The sequence below is a fragment of the Schistocerca americana genome, chromosome X (genome assembly GCF_021461395.2).
Source record: "Schistocerca americana isolate TAMUIC-IGC-003095 chromosome X, iqSchAmer2.1, whole genome shotgun sequence".
NCBI classification, from domain to species: Eukaryota; Metazoa; Arthropoda; class Insecta; order Orthoptera; family Acrididae; genus Schistocerca; species Schistocerca americana.
In genome coordinates, this window is record NC_060130.1 from 892,697,003 (window position 1) to 892,723,772 (window position 26,770).

At 44.3% G+C, this 26,770-nt stretch overlaps 1 protein-coding gene across 1 annotated transcript in view; it reads left to right on the forward strand.

Moving 5' to 3' along the window:
* Positions 1–26,770, forward strand: part of LOC124556562 (mucolipin-3-like) — a 136,044-nt gene that overhangs the window by 37,186 nt on the left and 72,088 nt on the right. Inside the window, exons 5-6 of the mRNA XM_047130518.1 lie at positions 9,054–9,235; positions 17,256–17,352. Of these exons, the coding sequence (XP_046986474.1) occupies positions 9,054–9,235; positions 17,256–17,352 (279 nt within the window). The remainder of the gene's footprint in view (positions 1–9,053; positions 9,236–17,255; positions 17,353–26,770) is intronic.

Consider the following 26,770-nt stretch of genomic DNA (forward strand, 5'->3'; position numbering starts at 1 on the left):
TTTTGTGTACCATGGGGGATCAGTACCATCACTTATTAATTTATGTGGTATATACCTCTCAATTGCTGTTGATACTATCTCTTTGAAAACATTCCACAACTTTTCTACACTTACATGATCAGATCAGAAGAAATGAAGACTGTCTCTTAAAAAGGCGTTAAAAGCATTTTTATCAGCTTTTTTAAATAGATATACTTTGCATTTCTTTTTGATGGTTGTGGGTGTTACGTTACTCAGCCTAGCAGCAACTGCCTTGTGGTCGCTAATCCCTGTATTCGTCACAACGCTCACTATTTGTCGAGGATTATTTGTTGCTAAAGGTCAACTTTGCTTTTGCAACCATTTACGCTTAGAGTGGGCTCATGAAGTAATTGTTCAAAATAATTTTCTGAGAAAGCATTCAGTACAATTTCGGATGATGTTTTATGCCTGCCGCCGGCTTTAAACGTATAATTTTTCCAGCATATCGAGGGTAGATTGAAGTCGCCACCAACTATAATTGTATGAGCAGGGTACTTATTTGAAATGAGACTCAAGTTTTCTTTGAACTGTTCAGCAACTATGTCTTCTGAGTCAGGGGGTTGGTAAAACGATCCGATTAATAGTTTAGTCCAATTGTCAGGTATAACCTCTACCCATACTATTTCACATGAACTATCTACTTCAATTTCGCTACAAGGCAAACTACCTCTGACAGCGATAAATACTCCACCTTCTATCCTTTCTGAACACTGTTAGATTGTTTGAAAAAATTTCAGCTGAACTTATTTCCGGCTTTAGCCAGCTGTCTGTACCTACAACTATTTGAGCTTCAGTGTTTTCTATTAGGGCTTGGAGCTCTGGTTCTTTCCCAACACAGCTATGACAATTTACAACTACAATACCAATCGTTTCTACAACTACCTTGCTGTGTTGTACCTGCCCACTTTTAGACAGATGGCCTTTCTGTGGTTCCCTGAGACCCTCTAACCTGAAAAATCGTCCAGTCCCTTCCACACAGCCCCCGCTGCCCATGTAGCAGCTTCCTGTGTGTAGTGGACTCCTGACCTATTAAGCGAAACCTGGAAACCCACCACCCGATGGCGCAAGTCAAGGAATCTGCAGCCTACACAGTCACAGAACCGCCTGAGCCTCTGATTCAGACCTTCCATTCGGCTATGCACCAAAGGACCACAGTCGGTTCTATCGACAATACTGCAGATAATGATCTCCGCCTTAATCTCAGAAGCAAGACTGGCAGTCTTTACCATTTCTGCAAGCCGCCCAAAACCAGACAGAATCTGCTTCGATCCAAAGCGACACATGTCACTGGTACTGACATGAGCCACCACCTGCAGTTGGCTGCACCCTGTACTCTTCATGGCATCCAGAAGCACCCTTTCCACATCCGGAATGACTCCCCCGGAATGCACACGGAGTGCACATTGGCTTCCTTCCCCTCCTTGGCAGCCAAGTTCCTAAGGGGCCTCATTACGCGCCTAATGTCGGAGCTCCCAACTACCAGCAAACCCACCCTCTGTGAATGCCCAGACCTTGCTGGCTGAGAAGCTTCCTCTGGAACAGGGTGGACGACTGCATCTGGCTGAGAGATATCGTCAGCCACAGATAACGCCCGAAACCTGTTCATCAAACGAACCAGAGAGGCCCTACGATCGGTTCCTTCGAAAGTTTTTCGCCGCATGCCAGACTTTGGAATGATCTCCCACTCGACCACGGGTGAGGGGTCAGCCTCAGTGCAGGCAGTACCCGGGGAGGTCACAGCAGTGGACCAATTGGAGAACACGTGGGACGTGTTCGACGTCCCTCGCATTCCCGCATCCGATCCCCCACAGTGATGCCCCTTGGCAGCAGCCTCAAACTGTGTGATGGAAACCAACGCAGCCTGAAGCTGTGAGCAAAGGTTCGCCAGCTCAGCTCGCATCTGTACACAACAATCACAGTTCCTATCCATTACTGCAGTCTCTCCTGTTTGAAGCTCATAAAAATATGTAACAAGGGAACAGTGTACTCGCCTTATTAGAAGCAGAAACTTGCGGTGCGCTCTTGCTGATGGTCTGACGGTCTAACTTACCGATGTCTCACCCTTTCTCTTGATGCCTTAGTGGTATAGGTCAGAACTGTGATGCCCAGTGTTGAAATCATGTGGTTTTATTATGGTTGGGGAAAACAGTTGAGACACACAACTGTTCGTAATTGACAGGAACAGGTCACAGCAGGTGGCTAAAGGGCATCAGTGAATTGTAATGTGCAACAGAATGATTGCCGTAACAACCTTTGACAACCCCGGATGATTCAACCCTTCTCTAAGGGTATTGTTGGGCTGCAACCCCATTGAATATGATCCTACTCCTTTCCCTTTGGAGTGTAGTACGACCACAATTCTTGTTGTTGGATACAGTGCAGGAGCACTGTGGACTGTACAAAGCCATTCTATGACATTTGAACATGATCTGGAGGAGCAAACAGTGTCCATGCTTCTTCAGTCCTAGTGTTTCCGGCTGCCCAGTGAGGTTAATCACAGGGGGGTGCGACACTGACACGTGTGTGAATTAAACAGCGAAGGTTCCCTCTAAGACCCCCAGTTTGGCAACCACCTCAGTCCTACCTGCATGCCTTTGTTGAACACTTTAAAAATGTACCTGTACAGAGGCAACCCTTGATGGCTTCTTTCAACAACCCTCAGGTTCTGCATGTGCGCAAGAAGGTACCAGTGCAGCAGAGTAGCACCACACAGCTGAAGGATATAGAGGAGGTGTGCTCAACAAAGTTGCCTGGATGTCACTGATAATATTGCCAAACTATGGGGGAAGGGGAGGGGTCTTGAAGGGACCCTTTGCAGTTTCATTCATGCATGTGCAAATGTTGCACTCCCTCTTAGATTATCATGTCACAGGACAGCAAGAAACACAAAGATTGAAAAGTATAAACACCCTTTGCTGCTTCAGATCATGTTCATATTTCAGCAAATGGTTTTGTATGGTCCCAAGTGATTCCACCCTGTATACCAGAGCAAAAATTGTAATCGTTACACTCAAAAGAGATCAGATAATGTACAACGGGCTGCCCCGCACCCTCGCCCCCCCCCCCCTGCACTCCCCCCCCCCCCCCCTGATGTTTGGGTATCATCCTCCTCCTATTAATGCTGCCTCCACACCCTTGTGAGGTAGTTGACTCTGTCTGCCGCAGATGTCAGTCCCTTACTCCCAGTCAGAGAAGAAATTACTTCCTCCGGTACACCTTACCAGGAAGGGGTCCCTCGGGACATTCCCTTTTTTCTAATACTCTGAACTGGATGACAGCTAGTGGTTGAAGGAGCCACAGGCTGCATTTCAAAGGACTTTGTATTCCTCTTCTGTCCCAGAGTATGAGGCAAACAAGCCCTCACAGGAGAATAAATTGTCAAAGGATAAGAAACAGTCCTCCAAAACAGAGGGACATTCTGGAGACCCCTGTGGTGCCCGACCTCACATGTTCCATCTGTGTATCGGAGGCAGAGTTACTGGTGGCCCTTGTGGCCACGGACCCCCACTCCCCCCCCTCCCCCCCCCCCTTTCACCGCCACACACAGTCCCTGATTCAGAACAAATGTGTGTGGATGATGTAACTTCACAACCAGTGGCAGCAGGTGGCTTTGATGCATGACCTGCGTCCTTGGTTGCTTCACACCCCCCACAGGATACTGACAGCATGATCTTCCATTGGAACTGTAGCAGTTTTTTCACCACTTGGCTGACCTATCATGTATTTTGTGTGTTAACCCTGTTTTTTTTGCATCACCCTCCAGGAAACTTGTTTCCCAGCAATGTGAACCCTTTGTGGATATCGAGACTGCTTTAAGAATTGCACTGACTATGAAAGAATGTCAGGTGATGTTCTCACGTATGTTCTGGACTCTGTGTACAGCAAACATGTGCCAGTTGAGTGTGATATTGGAAGCTGTGGCTGTTCATGTGAAGACCTCTCTTGAGTTTAGCATCTGTAATGTCTATCTCCCTCCCGATGATGAAGTGTCCCAAAACACTTCGTCTGCACTGTTTTCTCAGCTCCCCTCAGTCTTCTTAATATTGGGTGACTTCTGTGACCACAGCCCTTTGTGGGGTGGAACTATAACCACTTGCTATGGTAAAACTGTCAAAAACTTGCTCGCAGAGCTCAAACTTTGTTTCGTGAATACTGGTGTTCCCACAAACGTCAGTGTAGCATATGGGTCTTATTTGGCCATTGATTTTTATATTTGCATCCCAGGTATCCATCTATCCGTTGGAGTGTCCATGGTGAACTGAGGAACAGTGAACATTTTCCAATTGTTTTGATCCTCCCTCAGCATCACTTGCTTATGTGTCCACCCAGATGGTTTCTCTCAACAACTGATTGGGATGCTTTCACCACTGTTGTCTCCCTTCATACCCCACCATATGGAGTTGTCGATGAGATTGTCCAGAGCACAACTGCAGTTTTTCTATTGGCAGCTGACTCAGTAATTCTGTCTTCCATGGGATTCTCCATTGGAAGACAGTACCGTGGTGGGCCCTCAAAGTGGATCCTCAAAATCGCCGTGGCCATTTAGAGATCACACATGGGCTCTCAAACACTATAAGCGACATCCATTGATGGAGCATCTCATTACCTTTAAACGTCTCTGTGCCCAGGTCTGCCACCTCATAAAATGACAGAAACAAGAATGCTGGGAGCAAGTACATTGCTACCATTGGACCACATACCCCTCCTTCGTGGGTTTGGGTGAAGATTCAACACCTCTGTGGACAGTGACACCCCACAGCTGTACCTGGTAACCCTGTGAATGGTGATTTCTGCACTTATCTAGTGGATGATGCCAAATATTTTGCTTTTCAGTATGCACTAGTCTCTGCATCTGAGATTTATCAGCCTGCATTTTGTCTTCCTTTACCAGTTTATACATGTCACCTGGAACCTTATAATGCTCCACTCAGTGAGAGGGAGTCCCCTAGCCCTTTACTCTTACACAGCTCAAAGGCCAGACTGCATCCACAGCCAAATGCTCTCATACTTATCAGTGGATTGTCAGTGTCACATCCTTGCCATTTTCAGTGGTATCTGGAGTGAGGGTGAGCTGTCTCAATGGTGAGAAAGCGTGATCACACCAGTACTCGCTGTGGCCGAGCGGTTCTAGGCACTTCAGTCTGGAATCACACGGCTGCTACAGTCACAGGTTCGAATGCTGCCTCGGGCATGGATGTGTGTGATGTCTTTAGGTTTACTTAGAACTAAGTCTAGAGGACTGATGACCTCAGATGTTAAGTCCCATAGTGCTTAGAGCCATTTGAACCAATTTTGAACACCAGTACTGAAACTGGGTAAAGACCCCCTTGAGATGGACAGTTGTCACCTATTTAGACTCACCACTGTTCTCTGCAAGTTGCTTCAACATGTAGTGAGCAGACAGCAGTGTTGGTACCTTGAGTCTTTGGGTCTTTTCGCCAATGCTCTCTTCTGCTGATGATTTGGTCTGTGTGGAGTCTGCTCTTCTGTCAGCTGTTGCCCAGTGTCAACATTTTAATCACTGTCTTCTTTTACTTGCATAGGGTTTATGACACCACATCCTCATTACCATCCATGAGTGGGCTGTCTGGGGCCAACTTCTGAATTTTGTCTGGAACTTCTTGTCTTGCCAAGCTTTCCAGGTTCAGTTTGGTGCTTCCCGCAGTATTCCCCATATAGAAGAGAATGGGGCCCCACAGAGCTGTGTATTGCATTTGCTCCTTTTTCTGGTAGCTATCAACAGTCTGGCTGCAGCTGTGGGGTCTACGGTGTTACCCTCCATGTATGCTGGTGACTTTTGCATCACTATTGCTCCTCAGCTGTGGGTGTTGCTGAATGCTGACTGCAGGTTGACATACAAAAGGCACAGTCCTGGGCTCTCACCTGTGGCATCTGGTTCTCTGCCACCAAGACATGTCATGCACTTCTGTCACCATCATACAGTCCATCTCCAACCTGAACTCTACCTCGATGAATGAATGCACAGTGTAGTGGAGTCATACCGTTTTTTTTGGGATTGATCTTCAATGCCTGGTTAACGTGTCTTCTCCATCTTTGCCAACTTAAGCAATCATGCTGATCACACCTTAATTCTCTTTGTTGTCTCAGTAATACCATCTGGGGTGCAGACCACTCTACACTGTTGTGGTTGTGCCACGCTCTGATCCTGTCATGTGTTGACTGTGGCAGCCTGGCGTATGGCTCAGCTCCACCTTCAGCTTTGCAGATCCTGTATCTGATACATCATAATAGGGTCTGACTTGGAACAGGTGCCTTTCACATCAGCCTTGTGAACAGCCTACTCATAGAGGCTGGCATCCTTCCCCTACATACCAGGTACCAACAACTGCTGCTTAACTATGCAATACACATTTGCTACTACCCTGATAGCCAAACTACTGTCCCCTTTTTCCTGGTAGGGAGATCCACCTCCCACAACAGAGGCCAAGGTTAGGACTCACAATCACAGTTCAGATACAGAGTCTGTGCTCTGAAATCCATATTTTCCCACTGCCGCCTCTTTTCGGGGAGAAATGACGTGCTCCCTCATGGTGTGTAGCCCATCCTTGGATCCTGCTCAACCTTTCCTTCTGACCGAAAAACTCAATAGGCCCTACAGTTTTTTGCTGCCTGTTCATGGACTTCCTTGGCACATATCTGGGCTCAGATGTGGTGTACATTGATGAGTCTATGGTTGACAGATGAACTGATTTTGCCTTCACACATGCAAGGTGCAGTGAACTGTGCTACCTGCTGAACAGATGCGATGTATACACTGCCGAATTGTTCAAGCCCTCAGCCACCTTCATTCTTGCATGCCAAGTTGTTCTTAAGCCAGCAACAACTCTTCCAGTAGTCTCCAAGCTGTCAGCCAGTGCTACTCTTGGCATCCATTGTTTGTGACTATCAAGGATCTCCTGTATGACCTCCACCATGCTAGATGATTGGTTGCCTTTTTATGGACTCCTGGTCACATTGAGATCCCAGGGAATGAACATGCTGAACAGTTGACAAAGTTGGCTACCAGGATGCCAACTTGGGAAATGGGGGACCAGACCCAGACCTTTGGTTGACTACACCAATTGTTGTTGTTGTTCTTGTTGTCATGCCCTGGTTTCTCCGAATAAACTAGAAACCAAAACGGAGACCACGACCATTTGGCAGACTTCCCTTCATGCTTGTCGCAGGGAATCTATTGTCCTCTCTCAGCTTTGGATTGGCCACACTTGGCTGACCTGTGGCCACATCTTCCAATGTGAGGATCAACTGCACTGTCAGTATATTGTCTGTCTTACAGTGACCCACATCCTACTGGACTGCTCTAATATGGCTGCCCTTAGGCTTGCTGACACACTACGTCTGGTGCTAGCATATGATGCTAAAGCATCTGATTTGGTTTTACGTTTTGCCCATGGAAGTGGTTTTTACTCCTCAGTCTGGGGTAGAACATGTTAGCCTCATCAGCTGCTTGAGGGACTGGATGGGTGCCCAGTTGTTTGCTCTCACCCGGGGGGCCACGGTTGCACTTGCTCAGTGGTCTGGCCTGGCTCCGGCCCATACAACCTTTTTAATTCTCTCAATTCTTTTATATCTACCATTGGTTGACAGACTCGTAGTCGTTGTTCTCTGTCCTGAAATTTTATCTTGTCGATGTAGCTAGTTTTCTTGCAGTAATGGAGGATATGGAAGACCCAGACAAATGCAGATAGTATGTCTCCAGTCACATAATGTGTCTGGGGGCATCCAGCTGCTTTCTGGACAGGGCAACTCTCCCACCTTCCCTCTCCCACCCTCTTTCACTTCTACTGGCTTCTATTTCTTGGTTTTCTTGGTTCTCTGATACAGTCAAGACCATTGGAATTTGTCTTTTGTGTGTTTCCTCCCTGGGAACTATCCCATCATGACATACTAAGGATTAAAGGACCAGTGACCTTGTAGTTTGGTCCCTTTAACTATATTAACACATCCATCCCTCCATTAATGGGCTAAAGCCCCACAATGTCCTTAGAGAATGGTTGGATTGTGTGTGTGTGTGTGTGTGTGTGTGTGTGTGTGTGTGTGTGTGTGTGTGTGTGTCAGCAGCATTAAAGGTTTTGAGAAAATCGTTCTGTTGCACGTCACCCTGTAAAGTGTCATTTTCACTGTGTAATATATGTAAATGAATGCCCGAAGGGAAGGGGTGGTTTTATTGATGCTATTTCTGCCACCTCTTGAGGCCTTCCATGTAAATTCTGAGTGAATGTATGTCTGAAATGTTTCCCTTGGCCACCTGTAAGAAAACCATGTGTTTCAGCATTAAGCATCATGGTTCTGGCTTATATCGCAGAGGTGTCAACAGAAATGGTGAGTTGTGGGTAAGGAGGGAGAGTATGACCACCTTCCCATCATATGACACGTCCACACGGAGTTGGGCAGAATTTTGGTGAAATTTGGTGTCAATATGAAATCATTAACGCACCTTACACACCACATGAACTTCTGAGTTCTGGCCATTCCTTGCATGTATCTACAAATTGTTGTTTGAAGCATCACTGTGCCCGAGGATGATGTCCCAGTGCACCATGCTTTTGTAACATCATAGAGGAAGGCTGTAGGTACTTATGTGCCAAATTTGAAACCTCTGCATCACAATGAGGGAAAATAATGGAGTTCCTAAAAACTGACTCTTTAATTCTTCCGTGTAGTATAGTTTTCTGGGCACTGTGTAGTAATTATTTGCACAGAATAGAAATTAATCGTATTGGAACCATCTCAAGCAAATATTTGATTTTATCTGTCATGTTCATTCAACTTTTTGCTTGTTCTGACTACTATCCCATAGGCAAAGTATTTTCAAAAGCAGGAAATAGCTGTAGGTGACACTGACATATTTTAAATTTAAATTTATATGATTGTAATACTATCATCTCCTTATTTTACTGGTGTCTGAACTGCTCAATTGAAGCTTTTTGATGCTTCTATTTATGTTTCGATAATTTAAAAGCAATTATGTTCAAACTTGAATCCCATATATATTTTTTGCTTACTTGCAGTGTGTATAAACATGAAAAATACAACAAAACCTTATTCAAGTGAGGAATATCTTAGAGAGAAAAAAGTAAATATCAATTTTTCTGCTTTGGTGAAGGCAACATTGAAATTTTCTGTGAAGACGATAAACTTCAAAGCTGCTGGACCAATTACTCCTCCTGACTGCTACAAATTTGACATTGAGGTTTGTGACAGTGTTCTATTTCTTTACAGTGTAGTTTGTCGGTAACTATTATTAATAATAGTGAGAACATTGTAAATTTACAGTTCAAAAGGATTGTGTGAGGCACTTAACCATGATTCCAGTCTCATACATTCCCATTGAAATGGCTGTTGTACATTTTATATAACTTCTGAATCATGGCAATCTGTTTCCTGCATTTTTCAGTATGATCCAGTAGTTTGTGTGATCAACTGTCTGTATCTCTGTTAAATTGGCACATCATTTTTTGACGTAATAATGAGTGTCTTCCCAGACAACACTCAATTCCTTTGTAAGTACATGATAGGTGAATATTAGCCCCCAAGCCTTTGCAGTGCTAAATTCCATTTAGTGCTGCATGTTCTAACACCTGTTGTTCTAAGTAACAATAATTATTAGCTGAAATTATCAAAAATTAAGTTCTTGATTTGCAGACAATTTAATGGGAACGGCAAGCTGCTGAATATCTCGGAGACACATTTTCATCAAATAGTATCGCAGACTTGACTCCTTGAGCGATATCCTGAACATCTTTACTTATGGAGCATCGACAATGGCTTTTGCTTTTCCACTGACAAAACTGTTTGTATTAATTTCTGGTGGCACAATTGGGTTTTTGCTCTGTCTTTACATCTTGGGCCTGTTGCTCTTCCGTTCATTGAAACTACGAAATTACTGGGGCTCAGGCATGGTAGAAAACTTCCTTGGTCCACCAACATGTACTACCTGGCTGCTGGCTGTACGCTGTCTGCTGTCCCCCAATGTTCTGTGTGACCTCAGCGATACTTCTGGGGGAGGGCATAAGACCACCCTCCTCTGTCTGTATCTGTCCCTTGTCCATTCAAAACTAGACTACAGCTGTTTTGTTTATGCATCTGCACAATAATCCCTCTTACGGTGTCTCAATATTATCCACAATTTTGGCATCCGTTTGGCCACTGGTACCTTTTACCCTAGCCTGTTATGAGTCTGCATGCCGAAGCTGCCGAACTACTGCTGTCATACCACTGTGACTTTCTGTTCGGCAGATATGCGTGTTGTTTATCTGCCTTGCCTGGCCACCCATCCTATGCCCTGCTTTGATGACTCCTCTGACTGCCAATATGGGGCATGTCCCTCTTCTCTGTTACCTGCTGGAGCTTAACTTCACGCTACCTGCCACTTTCCCAATGGGTGCGAACCCTTCACCGCTTTGGCTTCGCGCAGCGGCCCGCACTCACCTCGACCTTCATTCGCTTTGTAAAGTCCCTACTCCAGCCTCACTCATCACTTTAAGTTTAACAACCTTCACACGGAGCTTTGCAATATTACCTTCATGTGCACTGATGGCTCTGACTGACCATGGTGTCGGGTGTGCCTTTGTTATTGTCACAGACATTTTTCGGTATCGGCTTCCAGACCGCTGCTCAGTATTTATAACAGAGCTCTGAACCCTGTATCAGACGACGCACTACACCCGACAACACAGGCTTTTCAATTGTGTCATCTGCTCTGACTCTCAAAGTGCTCTTCAGGGACTCAGTGTGCTGTACATCTTCCATACCATAGTGCAATAGGTCCAGTAGTGCTGTCACTTGCTCACTCTTGATGGAGCCACTGTGATGTTTGTGGGTTTCTGGTCGCATCGACCGAGCGAGGTGGCGCAGTGGTTAGCACACTGGACTCGCATTCGGGAGGACGACGGTTCAATCCCGTCTCCGGCCATCCTGATTTAGGTTTTCCGTGATTTCCCTAAATCGTTTCAGGCAAATGCCAGGATGGTTCCTTTGAAAGGGCACGGCCGATTTCCTTCCCAATCCTTCCCTAACCCGAGCTTGCGCTCCGTCTCTAATGACCTCGTTGTCGACGGGACGTTAAACACTAACCACCACCACCACCACCACCACCAAATGATCGCATCGGTCTGACAGGAAATGTGATCGCTGACACTGCTGCCAAGGCTGCAGTCCTCATACCTTGGCAAGCTAGTTGTTACATTCCCTCTGATGATCTCTGTGTTACCATCTGTCAGCAGGTGGTGTCACTTTGGCATCACCACTGGTCCTGCCTTCATGAGAACAAGCTCCAGGGAATTGAGCCTCTCCCATTGGCATGGATGACCTCCTCTCGGCCCACTCACCATGAGGAGATCATTTTAACTAGGTTGCATTTGGGCACTGTCTTTTTAGCCATTGCCATTTGGTAAGTTGTGCTCCTCCTCCATTATGTGCTCATTGCCCTCAACCTCTGACGGTTCACCATTTCCTGATGGAATGCCCTTTTTTAACCACTTACATTCTCATTTACGTTTGCCGTCAGAGTTATTGGCCGTTTTAGCAAATGATGTGTGGGCTGTCAACCGCATTTTGTGTTTTATCTGTCATAGCAATATGGTGAATAACATTTAATCTTTAGTTCAAGACCTGTTTCTTGATGGTGTATTTTATGGACCTTTCTCCAAGTCTCCATTTTAGCTGTCTTTCCTTCCATTGATTGGGCTTAACATGTAGTCGTTTTTAACTTTTTTTTCCGTAGTGTTCTACAGTTCTGACAAGGGCCCGTATGACCCTAGTTGTTTTTACAACTTTAAATAAAACAAAACAATTGAATAGCATCAGAGAAAGGAATTGATTAAATGAAGTATTTAACTTCTGGGTGTTGAGTAATGAAGTCCTGGGTTTTTGCACATGAATTAATAACCTGACAACTATTTGCATTTGGTCTTACTTTGTCCAGTTGCACCAATTACAGTGCCACTGGTCCTCGGTTATTGTAAACTCTGAACGTACTTCAGTGACCACTGTTGGGGTTGACAGTGGGAGATTGTGTGTTATGGAGAGCAGGGGTATTGGCTCAGTTGTCTGGACTATGAGAATGGTTCAAACCTCAACTTGAAAAAAGTCTGCACGTGAAGGTGTGCTACATGCTGTATTGAGGATGGCTCTTCAGGTAAAACAATTGCTACTGGGCAACCTCGGTGGCATCTGCTGGCTCCAGTTGTATGAGGATTACCCAGCCAAGAAGGGCTCTGTCTGGGTGGACGTTTATTTCCGCAGCTCCTTGCGGCAACAAAATGTTTTTCACTGTTTAATTTCAAACTCCTGATGGAAACATGTGTCATTAGGAGTATCAACACTGTGCTAACAGTCATCTTAACAGAAAAATGGAGTGTATTATGGAGTAAAGGAGACCTCACTATATAATAGAAGTATTCAGTCATTGACAGCCACATAAAAAAGAATGAAAACTTGTTAGCATTCAGATAGCTACATTGTACTGGCTGAATACACAATGCAGGGACTGCAGTTGTGCAAGTGGGTTTGGCCGAGGTGGTGTTGGGTAGGGTAGGGTGGTGGTGGTGGTGGTGGTGGTGGTGGTGGTATGTGATAGGTGGGAAGCAGGAAGAGGGGTTTGGAATAGGTAGCTGGTGGCGTGGGAGGCAGCTGATGTGTGGGATAGGAATGCAGGATGGGGAGGCAGCAGGTGTATGGGGGGGGGGGGGGGGGGGGGCTCAGTATTCATTTTCTGTGTACAGGCTTGACGACCCCGGGTTCCTGAGCTGGGGACTGGTAAGCACTGCCAGTCCTCTGGTACTGTAAGCTCCAGGCATGCTTCAGCAACCACCATGCTGTCCTGCAGTGGAGTATCTTTAGTTTCGGAGAATGGGGTCCTTGGCTTCACCACCTGTATTGCGAAGAAGGTCACACCTCTACAAAAAGCCCCTCAACCTCAAAATGTACTACGGGCTGATGAGGTGAATGGCTGTTGAGGTAAAACAGTCTCTAGTGGGCAACCTCTGGGGCACCTGCACCTCCCCCCCTCCCCTGTGGGGCACCTGCCCCCCCCCCCCCCCTCCCCAGTTGTATAAGGCTTGCTTAGGCATCCAGAGCTCTGCCTGGTTCGACGTTTGTTTCTCTAGCATCTCGTGGGATCCCTGTAGAAGGTTTCGTCAAACAACTACTCGTGACGGGGCAATTCTATCGTCAGGTAGTGCCTACACCTACTCATCAAAGAGAGGTCGATTGGTCAGTCTTCCTGAGCAGTAGTCTCAGAATAATAGTAACAGGACACTAGTGTACCATAACACTTTCATTGTAATTAAGAGAATGGGAGGAACCTTCGAGAAGGTCTCCCCGTTCTACATTCACAATGCATTGGAGGGTATTGCTGGATCCTTAAAAACTGTTTAACGACTTTGTAATGGAACACTTCTAATTCAAACCAAGTATCTAAGCTTCTGGGATATAAAGACTGAGGTGATTATCCAGTCGAGGCTGAGTTGCATAACACCATTAATATCTGTAAAGGCACGGCTACCTGCTTCGATCTATCTGCCAACTCAGACTGTGGTCAATAGGAGATCATGAAGTTGGATGATTCAAAGGGTAAATTTGTTGCTGTACAGTTCACAGGCTATTTTTGAACAAAACGATTGTGCACAGGAAGTGGAGGCCTGTATCACTTGAGATCCAACAGGCTGCCAGAGTCCATACCCCGGTCTACCAACCACCTCAAACAACGACCTGTACCTAGATGGAATGGCAACTGTTGCTTGGCAATCAGAGCCAGAACTTAAAACACCATCCAGCTACAGAAAACCTTCATGTCTTCAGAACTGCCAGAGCACATAAGAGGCGAGTGATAAAAGAATGGAAGAGGGCTTCCTGGTAGGAATTCACGGCTTCCAATAATAAGTCCACTTCCACTCCTCAAGTTCAGGAATCAATAACATGGATTTCAGGCTTGAGCAGTACATGTCCCCATTTGGCCTTGTCAAGAAATGGGGTCTTGGATGCGCCTAAAGACATGGCTCAGATTTGAGCTGAACAGTTTTTTGGTGTCACTGTGTCATCCATACAAGGTGAGGAAGTCTACAACTTTCCATTCTCCATGTGGTATGTGGAATAAGCTCTGTGGCTAGACACACTGCTCCAGGGCCTGATGAGATTCATTATGCCATGCTCTGTTACTTGTGCCCTGAAGTGAAAGGATAGCTTATATCTTGTTTCAATGGTGCGATGGCGTCTTTCCATCACAATGGCGGGAGAGCACCATCATTCCGGTGCTCAAACCTGGTCAAAACAGGCTTGATGTTTATAGTTACTGGCACATCAGCCTCACAAACTTCCTTTGTAAGCTGCTGAAACGTATGGTGTGTCGGCGTTGGGTTGGGTCCTGGAGTCATGTGGCCTACTGGCTCGATGTCAGGGTGGCTTCCACCAGGGTCGCTCTACCACTGATAATCTTGTGTTACTCGATTCTGCCATCCGAATAGCCTTTTCCAGACACCAACATCTGATTGCCGTCGTCTTTGACTTGAATAAAAAATACGACCCGACTTGGCAACGTCATAGCCTTACCACATTTGTATGAGTGGGGTCTCTGGGACCTGCTCTCAATTTTATCCAAAACTTACTGTCGCTCCGTGCTTTCCGTGTCCAAGTCTGTGCCTCCCATTTTCTTTTCCTGTTTGGTCCATGGTAGTGTTGGTTGTCCTCCTGCCATTCTTCTGGTTCTTCCTTTCCCCTGTTATTGTACTGTGCACCTCCTTTTCTTTCCTTCTTCCCTTGTGCCTTGTGTAATTGTTTTACTGGGAACAAGGGACCTATAACCTCTCTGTTTGGTCCTCCCCCTCCCTCCCCCCCCCCCCCCCCCCCCCCACTTTAAATCAGTCAACCAACTAACCACGTACACGTCCATGGTGTACACCTAGGCCGCAGATTCTTTTGGACCTTTTGCATGGCTCTAAGGACTCCGTTAACAGTGCTGCCCTCCGCTATCACTCCCTCTTGATTCTTGACATGTACTGGGGCCATGAAGTGGTTTACACCAACGGCTTGATGGCTGATGGTCATGTAGGATTTGTATATGTCCATGGAGGACATATTGAACACCACTCCGGCGGCCATATCTTGTGATCTTGAGCACATCCGCTAATGCCCTGGCAAGTCGGCTGTCGTTCTTCCCGCGAACCATACGCGACTGGAACAGAAAAGGGAGGTAATGACAGTGGCATGTAAAGTGCCCTCTGCCACAAACTGTTGCGTGGCTTGCAGAGCATAAATGTAGATGTAACTTCAAAAACTAGATTTACCACCAGTGTCCTTGTGCATATTATTTATGGCAGAATGAAGTTTGTGTCAGCAAAAACTAGCTTTCAATGCAGCTCTTGTAGTTTTCCAATGTAATTCTTAATCATAAAATCTTTGCAGCTGATCTGCCAAGTGGTAACGTTGTATTGTCCAAATATTTGAATGAGTTTTGTGCCCACCAGCTTCACGCGAAGTGTTGGGATGCTGTGTTTCTACATATTATGTGGTGCTGCATTCCCTCATCACCACCATTGCCATGGCCTTTGCTTCAGGAGATGTGATGGACCCACCCTTGGAAGAGATCAGTGGTCCAGCAGCTGTGTAGATATGCAGAACATTCCATCCCAACATGTCACCTGAAGATAATGAGATAGAAACTCACTGCAGCATTGTAACAAGATGACACCAACACTTGGCTGATGGCCTGAGAAGATTTTATCATTTGAATATACCAGAAAGTCCACAATCGCATATAGTTCTTAATTGATTCATGCAAATAACAGAACTATCTCTTGAACAAGCTGTAGCTAATCCTTTCCATCATTATCTTGCTGCATCATCACTGAGAGATGGTGTGTTGATTAACTATTCAAATGAGGAAAATATCATGGTAAGTTATAGTGGAGTTTAAAATAAAGCAGAAAGTCTTCAACGGATGAATTATTGTTAAAGTATTCATTCATTTCCTGAAAGGGGATGGAACTGGGTTTATTATGATGATGGCCAGTTCCAAGAGTTACTGATGAACGTTTTAATAAAATTGACACCTTTAGGTAAGAGTCATTAAACATCAAAAATGTATGTAAAACTCATGTTAAGTAGTACACTGTATTTGAAAATTATTGATGATGTCATTATAACCTGACTTATCTGTAAGTTAAGCGGTGGCTATTTTTTTATTTAATTAGATTTTAATGGTTGAAATGTAAATTTTTCTGTTGTCCATTTACATGATTTGTTATTTAATCGCAAATTTATTGTTTCAGGATTATAGTCTTGTTGAATTTTTTAAATGACGCATTCACCATTGAGTGTATTATTGATTATAATTTTCACAATTGCAATTTCAACTTTTAAGTCGTTTGCAAGTGATTAAAATGCAACCGATATTAAACAGTAAAGTTAATCATTCCATATGCAAAAAGCACACACATTTTACAGCATTTCTATGAAATAATCTGTAGTGATAATTGACAATATTGCTTATGTGCCCATAGCTGATGTAAACATTAGTAGGGAAGTAAATCTTGTAGAACTGGATAACTGGAAAAGTAAGAATGCTTTATTTTTCTATTTTTTTTATGGTATGTTCTTGTAATGAGGTATTGTATGCTGATGCTTTATAAAGGTGAACGAGTGCTGTGTTTTCAGTATGTCAGTATTTTTTGTCAGTTATCAATCCAGGCCGCGCAGGGCAGCCACGCGGTCTGAGGCGTCTTGTCACGGTCCACACGACTCATGCCATCGGAGGTTCGAGTCCTTCCTTGGCCATGTGCATGTGTGTGTTTTGTCCACAGTGTAAGTTAGTTTAAGTAGTATGTAAGCCTAGGGACCGATGACCTAAGCAGTTTGGTCCCGTAAGATCTTACCATAAATTTACAAATTTTTTATCAATCCAGATTATTTCATGGAAGTGCTATGAAATGCGTAAGCTTTTTGTGAAATGTTTAATTTCAATGTTTTGTTATTGGGTATAACTTAACTATTTTAAAATGAATTAAAAGTCAAAACGGCAATTGTGGGAATTATATCGTCTAGTACAGTTGCTGGTGAAAGTGATGTCATTTAAATTATAGTTTAATGGTCTTTTAAGAAACTGTTTCCTCCACTGAAAACGTTTGTGCAAAATACATGTTATAGAAGTATCATGGTTTTTCCCACAATATAGTTCTCCTTCAGGGTTTGGTTTCTGCTTTTTCTTGATGTTGTAGATCGACTTCGATAATAGAGATCATGATGGTCAAATGCTTTTGTCACTGGATGCTGATGCTGTCAGATTATCATGCAAGGGCGATGTGGAATATATAGGTGAGTCAAGATTTAAACTTCCATAATTCATAGTTTTGAAAATAAGCAGTACCTTTTTTTTCCCCTCTTAACAATGATACGTTTGAGAGAGCAGAGGTGTCTCCATTTCTTCATCACACCGTTGATTATTTCGGTTTTTACACTTCATGCGTCACTTCACTTTCCAGTAAGCTCGTATTATTACTATGCTGTTGGATAACATTGTGCCTGTTTTATTAACCTTAGAGTTAAGAAAAGCAAAGAATTAATAACTTTATTCACAAGAAAATTCTTAAGACAAATCTGGTGATTGTTTGGAAGGTATTAACATGTCCAACAATAATTGTTACCAAACTTATTACATATGTGTACTGTCAAGGTGTTGTTTGTGAGCATTTCAAAAGGCACAGGCTGCATGTAGATAAATTCACATACTGTAGTAAACAGAAAACGACGAAGAATATTGTGTTCTACTGCAGCCTTGAATGTGATCCTTACTGACATTTTGTCTAAATTATTGTGCATTTATCTTTTACAAACAAGGAAAAGAATATTGTTTGATCTAAGAAATTACAGCCTCTGTAGAGACTGGCAACAGAACATTAGCAGAAATGTGGTAGAAGTGGAAATATTACATGTTAGAAAATGACTTTTATTTATCCCTGATGTATTAGAAAACCTTCAATTAAGTTTGAAACAGGTATGAAGTTTGTACACTTCATTTCTGCTCATGAATCAAACCCTGATTTCTTTCGTAGGATGATAGAAGGGCTGTGGCTGTGGCTGTGGCTGTGGTAAAATGAACAGCTATGTTTTATGGTAAAGTCCTGTAGTTGTATGGTAAGGACCAGGAGGCGGACATAAAGGGATGATTACGGAAGAGTTTGGTTGAGCTTCCATCTGACTTACTTTCTGGAAAAAGTGTCATGTGACTGTATTTAGTATAGGTTAAGTGTACAATAATGACCACATCAATGACAAGAAAAATCAGAGAACCAGAAAGAAATCGTATAGCTCTGAGCTCGCTTAGTCCTGTTATAGAATATAGGAGCCAGGCACTATGTGAGCACCTTATAAATAGTAAATTTGATGATCAAGAAAATCGTTATGTAAGAGCATACAGAGCACATAGCAGTTAATGTCAAGTTGTAGCCACCCATTTTTTAACTTCCAAGAAATAAAGTTTGTTTATTTTGGGGGAGAAAGGGGGAGGGGGGTAATAGTAGTGTAAATACACTAATTCATTATAAAGTGAGATTGCTACATAATATTTTGATTATATGAGGGCATGCTGAAAAGTAATCCATCCAAATTCTGTATGTAAAAACTTAGAGTTTTAAATAAAACGAACGTTACCAACATTCTGCATCTTTATTTTACACACCTACATATTTATTTCTCAATACAGTCACGCTGGAGATGTATACACATCTCCCAATGAGAAACCACTTAGTTGCTACCATTACTGTTGAATGTTTGTCTATGTTGGTGGAGTCACAACCTCACCTCTGATTGCACTGCTTCATCACTATTGAAAGTGAAGTGTTCTTTAAATTTTGGAAACAGCTGAAAATAGGATGGGCCAAGTCAAGACTGTATGAAGGGTGATGAATAACAGTGAATACAACAGTATTACCCCCAGGGGCCTCACCGCTCTTCAGCAGACTCGTGCTTGGCTACCACGGGGCCCCAGCCATTGCAGCATCTTTTCCCTTCCATGCTGCGTGTCTATCCTCTTGCAGTTCTTCCTCCCCTCCCTTGGGGAAAATGTCTGGACAATTTTTGTAAATGTATTCTGCATTTCTGGTAGTCAGTATCGGAATACTTTCCACTGTTTTTCATTCCTTCTTTATTTCTTATTCACCTGATCCTATCCTTCCTCCGCTTTGGCATCCTCTTTTTCTTCTTCCTCCCTGTGCACTCCTGAAGGTTGGCCTATACGTGTGATGCATAACAGGTGATGGGGTATCACATAATTCCCAGCCCCATGTCAACAGGTGGCGTTCGCACGTACCCCCTGGTACAGGCCAGGCCCAGGGAGGAGTGATTGCCTGAGCTGCTACCTTCCCAAATTGCCAATTGGTCCCTCTGTCATGTGTTTGGGAGTTGTGACCTGATGTGTGAACAATCACCTAAAGCAAGTGAGCCCCTTTCTGAAGGGGGACCCCAGTTAGGAGTGCACCGTCGGAGACGCTGGCAATCGTGGGGGATTTTCTCACAATGAGCCAGTCATCTTCACAGTCAGTGGCTATGAAACACAAATGGAATGAGGCTAACATTTCAAAGACCCTCCCTGCTGCACCAAGGTTCCTCGTGGTTTCAAGTACTGAAGACAGTCAGTCCTTCGCTAAGGTAAATCCGTTTATTATTCAGAAAGGTGTTGATGCAGTTGCTGGCCCTGTGAAATCCTGCTTTCTTTTATGCAATGGCACTTTGCTTTTGGAGATTACTTCTGATTGTCAAGCACAACTGTTTGTCAAGGCGCATCGAATGCTGAATTCTTGGCTCCTTAGCATCCACACAGTCTCTCTTTCTCACTTGTGATAGAGTGGTCCTTCCATCAAAGATTAAAGTAGGTTATGAAGTTATCACAGTCCAACCATACATTCCGTCCCAATGCACTGCTACCAGTGTCATTGTTACAACCACACTCGAGTCCTGTCGACACCCAGCCAAATGTGTAACCCTGTGGTAGGGATGCTCACAAGGACGGTGGTCCTCCTCCATCTCTGTGCTGAATCAACTGCAACGGTGACCATGCCGCCTCCTCCCACAATTGTCCCATGTGTCTCAATGTACAGGTTGTCCATGAGATCCAGGTGAAAGAAAGAGCGCCTTACCCTGTCACTCACAAGTTGTTTGCCAGTCGGAAGCTGTACATTCTACCATTTGGCACGTACAGTACTGTTCTTGCTACATCTCGCTCCACGAAGGACAGGACCACGCAGACATGCGACCTCAAATCCAGCACTGCAGTTGTGAAATTGTCCAGTGTCGTGGTAGCATCAGCATCTCCTCCTCCAGCTGTGCAACAAGCCACCAGACTTTCGCCTTAAGGGGCGATATCACCAGCTACCTAATTGGCAGGTGGGAAAAGACAGATGGAATACTCCCGTGAAGACTTTTATGTCCCTCCAGCCAACCAACATCAGAGTCTTCCTATGTGAACTAAAAAGCCTTGAAGAAGTCAAACGAAGGCAAATGGTCATCCCCTTTTCCAACTCGGAGATCCTTTTTGGTGCTGTCGCCACATGATACCCTCACCCGTCTGACCTTCGTGTCACCGGTGCACACCACCAACTGCTTTTCAGCCTGGACTTCGCAGGCCAATAGCAGATGAATGCCGATGCTTCTGTAGACCTCACGGAGCAGGATCCTCCTGCCTCTGTGCCCTCTAGCAGCGAGTCTTCAAAGGCTGGCACTCGGCAGCTGCCGAGGTGACAGCCCATCATTTTTTCCTCATCATGACTCTCCTCCAATGGAATGTTTGCAGCCATTGATCCAACAAAGAGGATTTACAGCTGCTCCTATAATCGCAGCATCCACTTGTTTTCTGCCTTCAGGAAACAAAATAGTTTCCTTATGACTGCTTTGAGCTCTTGCATTTCTTCCCGGTTCATTTTGACATCCTCCCCCTCGAGGATGGAATTCCATCTCATGGGGGAGTTGTGCTGCTCATACGGGATGATGTTCATACTCAACCCACCTCCCTGACTACCCACCTTCAAGCTGTTGCAGTTTTCCTTTTCCTTCCTCACTTGACCTTTTCCCTTTGTAGTCTTTACATCCCTTCGTCATCCAGTGTAAGCAGGGCAGACTTCCTCCAGCTTATTGGGCAGCTACCTCATGCCTTTCTACTGCTTGGTGACTTTAATGCACACCATCCCCTTTGGGGTTCTCCCAGAACCTGTCTGAGAGGTGCCCTCTTGGCTGACCTTCTCAATCACCTTGACCTCATCTGCCTTAACATGGGAGCCCCCACATTCTTTTCAGACTGCACTCACGCCTTTCCCCATTTGAACCTATCCTTCTACAGTGCCTAGGTTGCCCATAGCCTCAAGTGGTCCAGTCTCTCTGACACATACTCGAGCGACCATTTCCCGTGTGCTATCCATTTGCTGACTCCTACTCCACATACGTGCATACCCAAATGGCAGCTTTCTAAGGCCGACTGCTGGAGGCTTTACTCCTCTCTAGTGTCCTTCGATGAACATCATTTCCCTAGTTGTGATGACCAGGTAGAATATCTTACAAACTTTATCATTACCACCAGAAAATGTTTCATTCGTCACACTACTCCTTTACCATGCCGTGCCCCGGTCCCTTAGTCAACTGAGGTGTGCCATGGTGCAATTTGCACACGGAGACACGCTCTCCACTTTCTTACCAGTCATCCTTAGATGGCAAACTGCATTCATTATAAACATTTGCGTGCACAGTCTTGTCGCATTCTTTGGGAGAGCAAAAAAGCTAGCTGCATTTCATTCACTAGTTCTTTTTAACAGTTCCACTCCCTCTTCCGTTGTGTGGGCCAACTTGTGACAGCTCTCTGGGATGAAGATCCATTCCCCAATTTCCTGCCTGACAGTAGCAGATGATGTCATTGTGGACCCTATTGCTATCTCCAACACCTTGGGCTGCCATTTTGCGGAGATTTTGAGCTCCTCCCACTATCACCCTGCCTTCCTCCATCGAAAGTGAGTGCAGGAGGCTCTGGTGATACATTTATCTTCTCAGAATAATGAGTGTGACAAGGCATCTATACTATGAGGGAGCTAGATCATGCTCTCACTTCATTCCGATCCTCTGCCCCAGGGTCAGACACTGCTCATATTCAGATGTTGCAGCACCTTGCAGGCAAGCACGTTTTGCTAAATATGTACAACCGCATTTGGGCAGAGGGCACATTTCCCAGATTTAGGCCACTGTTATACTCATACCTAAGCCAGGTAAGGACAAAAACCTTCTTTTTAGCTACCACCCCATTTCTTTCACCAGCTGTGTTTGCAAGGTGATGGAATGTATGATTCATGCCTGGCTGGTACGGTGGCTTGAGCCTTGCAATTTACTGGCCACAGCACAGTGAGGATTTCGAGCACCCCATTTTGCAGTTAACCATCTCATCACTTTGTCTACCCATGTCATGAATGATTTTCTGTGGAAATCCCAGACTGTAGTTTTGTTTCTCAATTTGGAGAAAGCCTATGACACCTGCTGGAGGACTGGTATCCTCCATACACTCTGTGTGTGGCTTCCATGGCTGCCTGCCCCATTTTCTTCAGGAATTTTTAAAAGACCAAGTTTTCAAGTTATATGTGGGTTCTGCCTTGTCAGACACTTTTCTCTAGGAAAACGGTGTGCCTCATGGTTGCGTCCTGAGCGTCATCCTCTTTGGTATCGCCATTAACCTTATAATGGCCTATCTCCTGCCTGGCATATCCGGCTGCCTTTTCGTTGACGATTCCATGGACTTGTCTCCTTGAGCGGCATCTTCAGCAATGTGTCGATCGTCTTTACTCATGGCACATCGACAATGGCTTTTGTTTTTTCAGTTTTCTGTTTGTATGAATTTCTGGCAGTGCAATTAGTTTCTTGCACCATGTTTACATTTGGGCCTGTTGCTCTTAAGTTCCTTAAAACTATAAATTTCCTGGGGTTCATGCTTGATAGGAAGCTTTCTTGGTCCTCCCATGTGTCTTATGTGGCTGCCTGCTATACACTGTCCATCAGTGTCCTATGTGTCCTCAGTGATACTTCCCAGGGAGCGGATAGGACCACCCTCCTCTGTTTGTATCTGTCCCTTGTCCATTCAAAACTAGACTGGTTGTTTCATTCGCGCATCTGCGCATCTGTCCCTCTTATGCTATCTCAATATTATCTACCATCATGGCATCCATTTGACCATTGTTTCCTTTTACACTAGCCCAATTGAGAGTCCGTTCACAGAAGCTGCCGAACTACCGCTATCCTACCACTGTGACTTTCTCCTCAGAAGATGCCGTTTGTCATGCGTGGGTGCCCATCTTATGCTGCCTCCTTCGATGACTCCTTTGATCGCTAGTACAGCGCGTGTTCTTCTTCTGTTACCTTCCGGAGTTTGCTTTCAGCTCTTGCTCCAGCAACTTAACTTCAAGCAACCTGCAACTTTCCCAATGGGTGTGAACCCATCACCACCTTGGCTTCGTGTGGTGGCCCGTGTTCACCTTGGCCTTCATTCACTTCCTAAGTACACTACTCCAGCCTCGCTCTATCGCCTTCAGTTTCACAACCTTCGCGTGGAACTTTGCGATAGTACCTTTGTGTACACTGGCAGCTTTCAGACTGAGCGTGGCGGCAGGTGTGCCTTCATCGTTGGCGCTGACTTCTACAACACTGCTCAGTATTTACAGCAGAGCTCTGAGCCCCTTATCATGCCATGCGGTACATCCAGTGACACAGGCTTTTCAGTTGCATCATCTACTCAACTCTCTTAGTGCCCTTCAAAGCCTCTGTGTGCTGTACACCATCCATCCCTTAGTGCAACAGGTCCAGGAAAGCTGTCCCTTTTCTGTCTTGATGAAACCACTGATGTTTATGTGGGTTCCTGGTCATGTTGCTCTGACAGGGAAAGAGGCTGTTGATGCTGCTGCCGTGGCTGCAGTCCTCGTACCTCAACCCACTAGTTCTTACATTCCCTCCGATGATCTCTGTATTGCTGTGTGTCAGCAGGTGGTGTCACTTTGTCATCACCACTGGTCCTCCCTTCATGGGAATAAGCTCTGGGTTATTAAACATCTCCCAGCAGTTTGGATGACCACTTCTTGGCCCTCTCACTGTGAGGAGATAATTTTAACTTGGTTGTATACTGGGCACTGCCTTTTTAGCCATCACCATGTATTATGTGGTGCTCCCCCATCACTTTGTGCACATTACTCTCAACTTGTGACTATCCGCCATTTCCTGACAAAATTCCCTTCTTTTTAACCACTTAACTTCTCGTTTGTTTTTTCCTTCTGGCTTACTGGCCATTTTAAAGAATGACGCGCAGTCTGTTGACCGTGTTTTACTTTTTATCTATCATAGCAATATGGCGAAGGTGATTTAATTTTTAGTTCTGGACCTCTGTTTCTCTACTGCATATTTTATGGACTTTTCTCCACATCCCTGTTTTTAGCTGTCTTCTCTTCCATCGATTGGGATTGACATATAATTGTTTTAAACTCCTCTCTTTATCTTTGACATGAACACATATGACCCTAGTTGTTTTTGCGCCCTAAAACAAAACAAAGAAACTAACAGTGTTACAGATGTCGCAGCACTTGTGCAAGGTCCGGCATTGTTGTGCTGAAGGAAAGGGTGCTCTATGTCTTTACAATCTCTTTGCATTCGAAACTTGATTACAGCACACCGGTTCTCATGCCCTGGCGTACTTGCATTACAATCACCCTGTTACATATTACAATTTGGTGCCCTCTAATGGAGGACGGCTGAAAATATGTAGACATAAAGAATAAAGATGTAGAATGTTAAAAAATTTTTGGTTTATTTGAGAAGCTTTAACAGTTTTTACATAGTAGTCAGATGCATTACTTTTCAGCACATCTTCATTTGATGGCTTCCAGACATGAAAGACTAAGCAGCATGTAGGTACAGCACTATTGCCGGACAGCCAGTGGAATCGTACAGATAATAATCTCTGTGGGGATACACTTTAAGTGCAGGTTGCATCATCTTAATTCCATTATGGTTCTTTGAGTTTTATTTAGTGATGGGATAACTTTGGTGATACTAATGGAAAACTGTACAGCTTGCTTTTGGTGATTAAGGTAAATGTGCCAAGATCACATCCCTACTTACAGTATTGCAAATATTTACTGTTTTTTTCTGTGCTGCAGGTCACTGGCTCAAATTTGACCACCCTGACGTATTTTTTATTTAGTATTTATCAGTTCTGGAAGTTTCTCAAAATTCTTATGTTGGTAAATTCTACCACTATATAAAGACAAGACGACATTTAACCTGTTACCAAAAATCCCAAAGTTCTTGAACAATTTACTTCAAATTTTTTACACAGTACTCTGAGAAATATTTAGACAGACATAGACTGTATATTCTTTTAAATAATTTACAGGTTTTCTGTTAAAACCAAGTGTGAGAAAGAAAATGCTGTACTGTGCTGTGAAAATATGTAGTTAAGTTTTCTTTATCACCATCAGTTTTAACTACAGTAGTAGGACACTTAAACCATTAGACAAATTTTTTCTTCCCTATAATTATTTTCTTTCCCCTTGTATATAATTTTAAACAAAAACTGTATATGCGACACTATGCTGTTTTTTCTTCTTCTTCTTCTTCTTCTTCTTCTTCCTTGCAGTCAGTTTTAACAGAAAGCAGGAAAGTTGTATTTACTGACTTATAATTAAAACAATACTGCAGAACCTGAATCACTTATGACTGCATAATCCTACCTGTTCACAGATTAAAACACAATGAAATACTGTCATTGAAGCTTTTATTCTTGCAGCTCGAGCAACTGGAAAAGGGCTCTCTTATACCTCACATACCAGTGATCCCAACTGATTTACCCCACTCGCATTAAGTGACTTCAATTCCCACTCAATGTTTTCCATGCAATAACAGTAAACAAGGCTCATGGATGTAGGGGGGGGGGGGGGGGGGAGGGAAGAGATAGGAGATGGAGAGGTGGAGGTGGAGGTGGAGGTGGAGGTATAGCCAATTCCAACACATATTTAGCTGTTGCAAAGCATTTCCAGGCTCACCAGCATTTCTATACTCTGTATAAATAGCTGTATACTCTATCCAGGAGGTCAGTCCTGTTCTGTTGGTTCATAATAAACTGCCTGAAGAGTTGTACTTCATGGACGACTTGACTTTCACATTTGGACTTGATGGTGGTTTGGCTGTTACAGTTTGTGGGGATGAAGGGCAATTCGAAACACCTACATCATCGTGGCTCGAATTGGACAGCATAAAAGCTGTCACCTACACTGACAAGAATTAGAATGCAAGCAGTACATCATTCCTAAGATACACATATTCAGGAGAAAGATGGATTCCAAAAGAGCAGTAAGTCAGCTGCACATTAGTCACCCATTAGTGTTTCCCAAAGATACTGGCCAGGAGCCTGTGAAATGATGGAAAGGATTCAGCCAAGTCATCAAATACAACAAATGGGATGACATGATGTGTGTGGCAAATGTGTACTTAGATGGCATAGCCCATCAATGATTAGAGAACAATGAAGAAAAGCCCAGGCTGAACTGAAGGAAACGTTCGCCGAAAACCAGCAGAAAATCTGCTTGCCAGAGCAACAGTTGAAGAACTGCACTGAACATAATGGGTTAATGACACAGTCGTGCATACAGAATGTTTTATCCCTTGCCACAGTTTTCTCTAATCCGAATATGACGGAAGCTGACAAAATATCACACCTGATGAA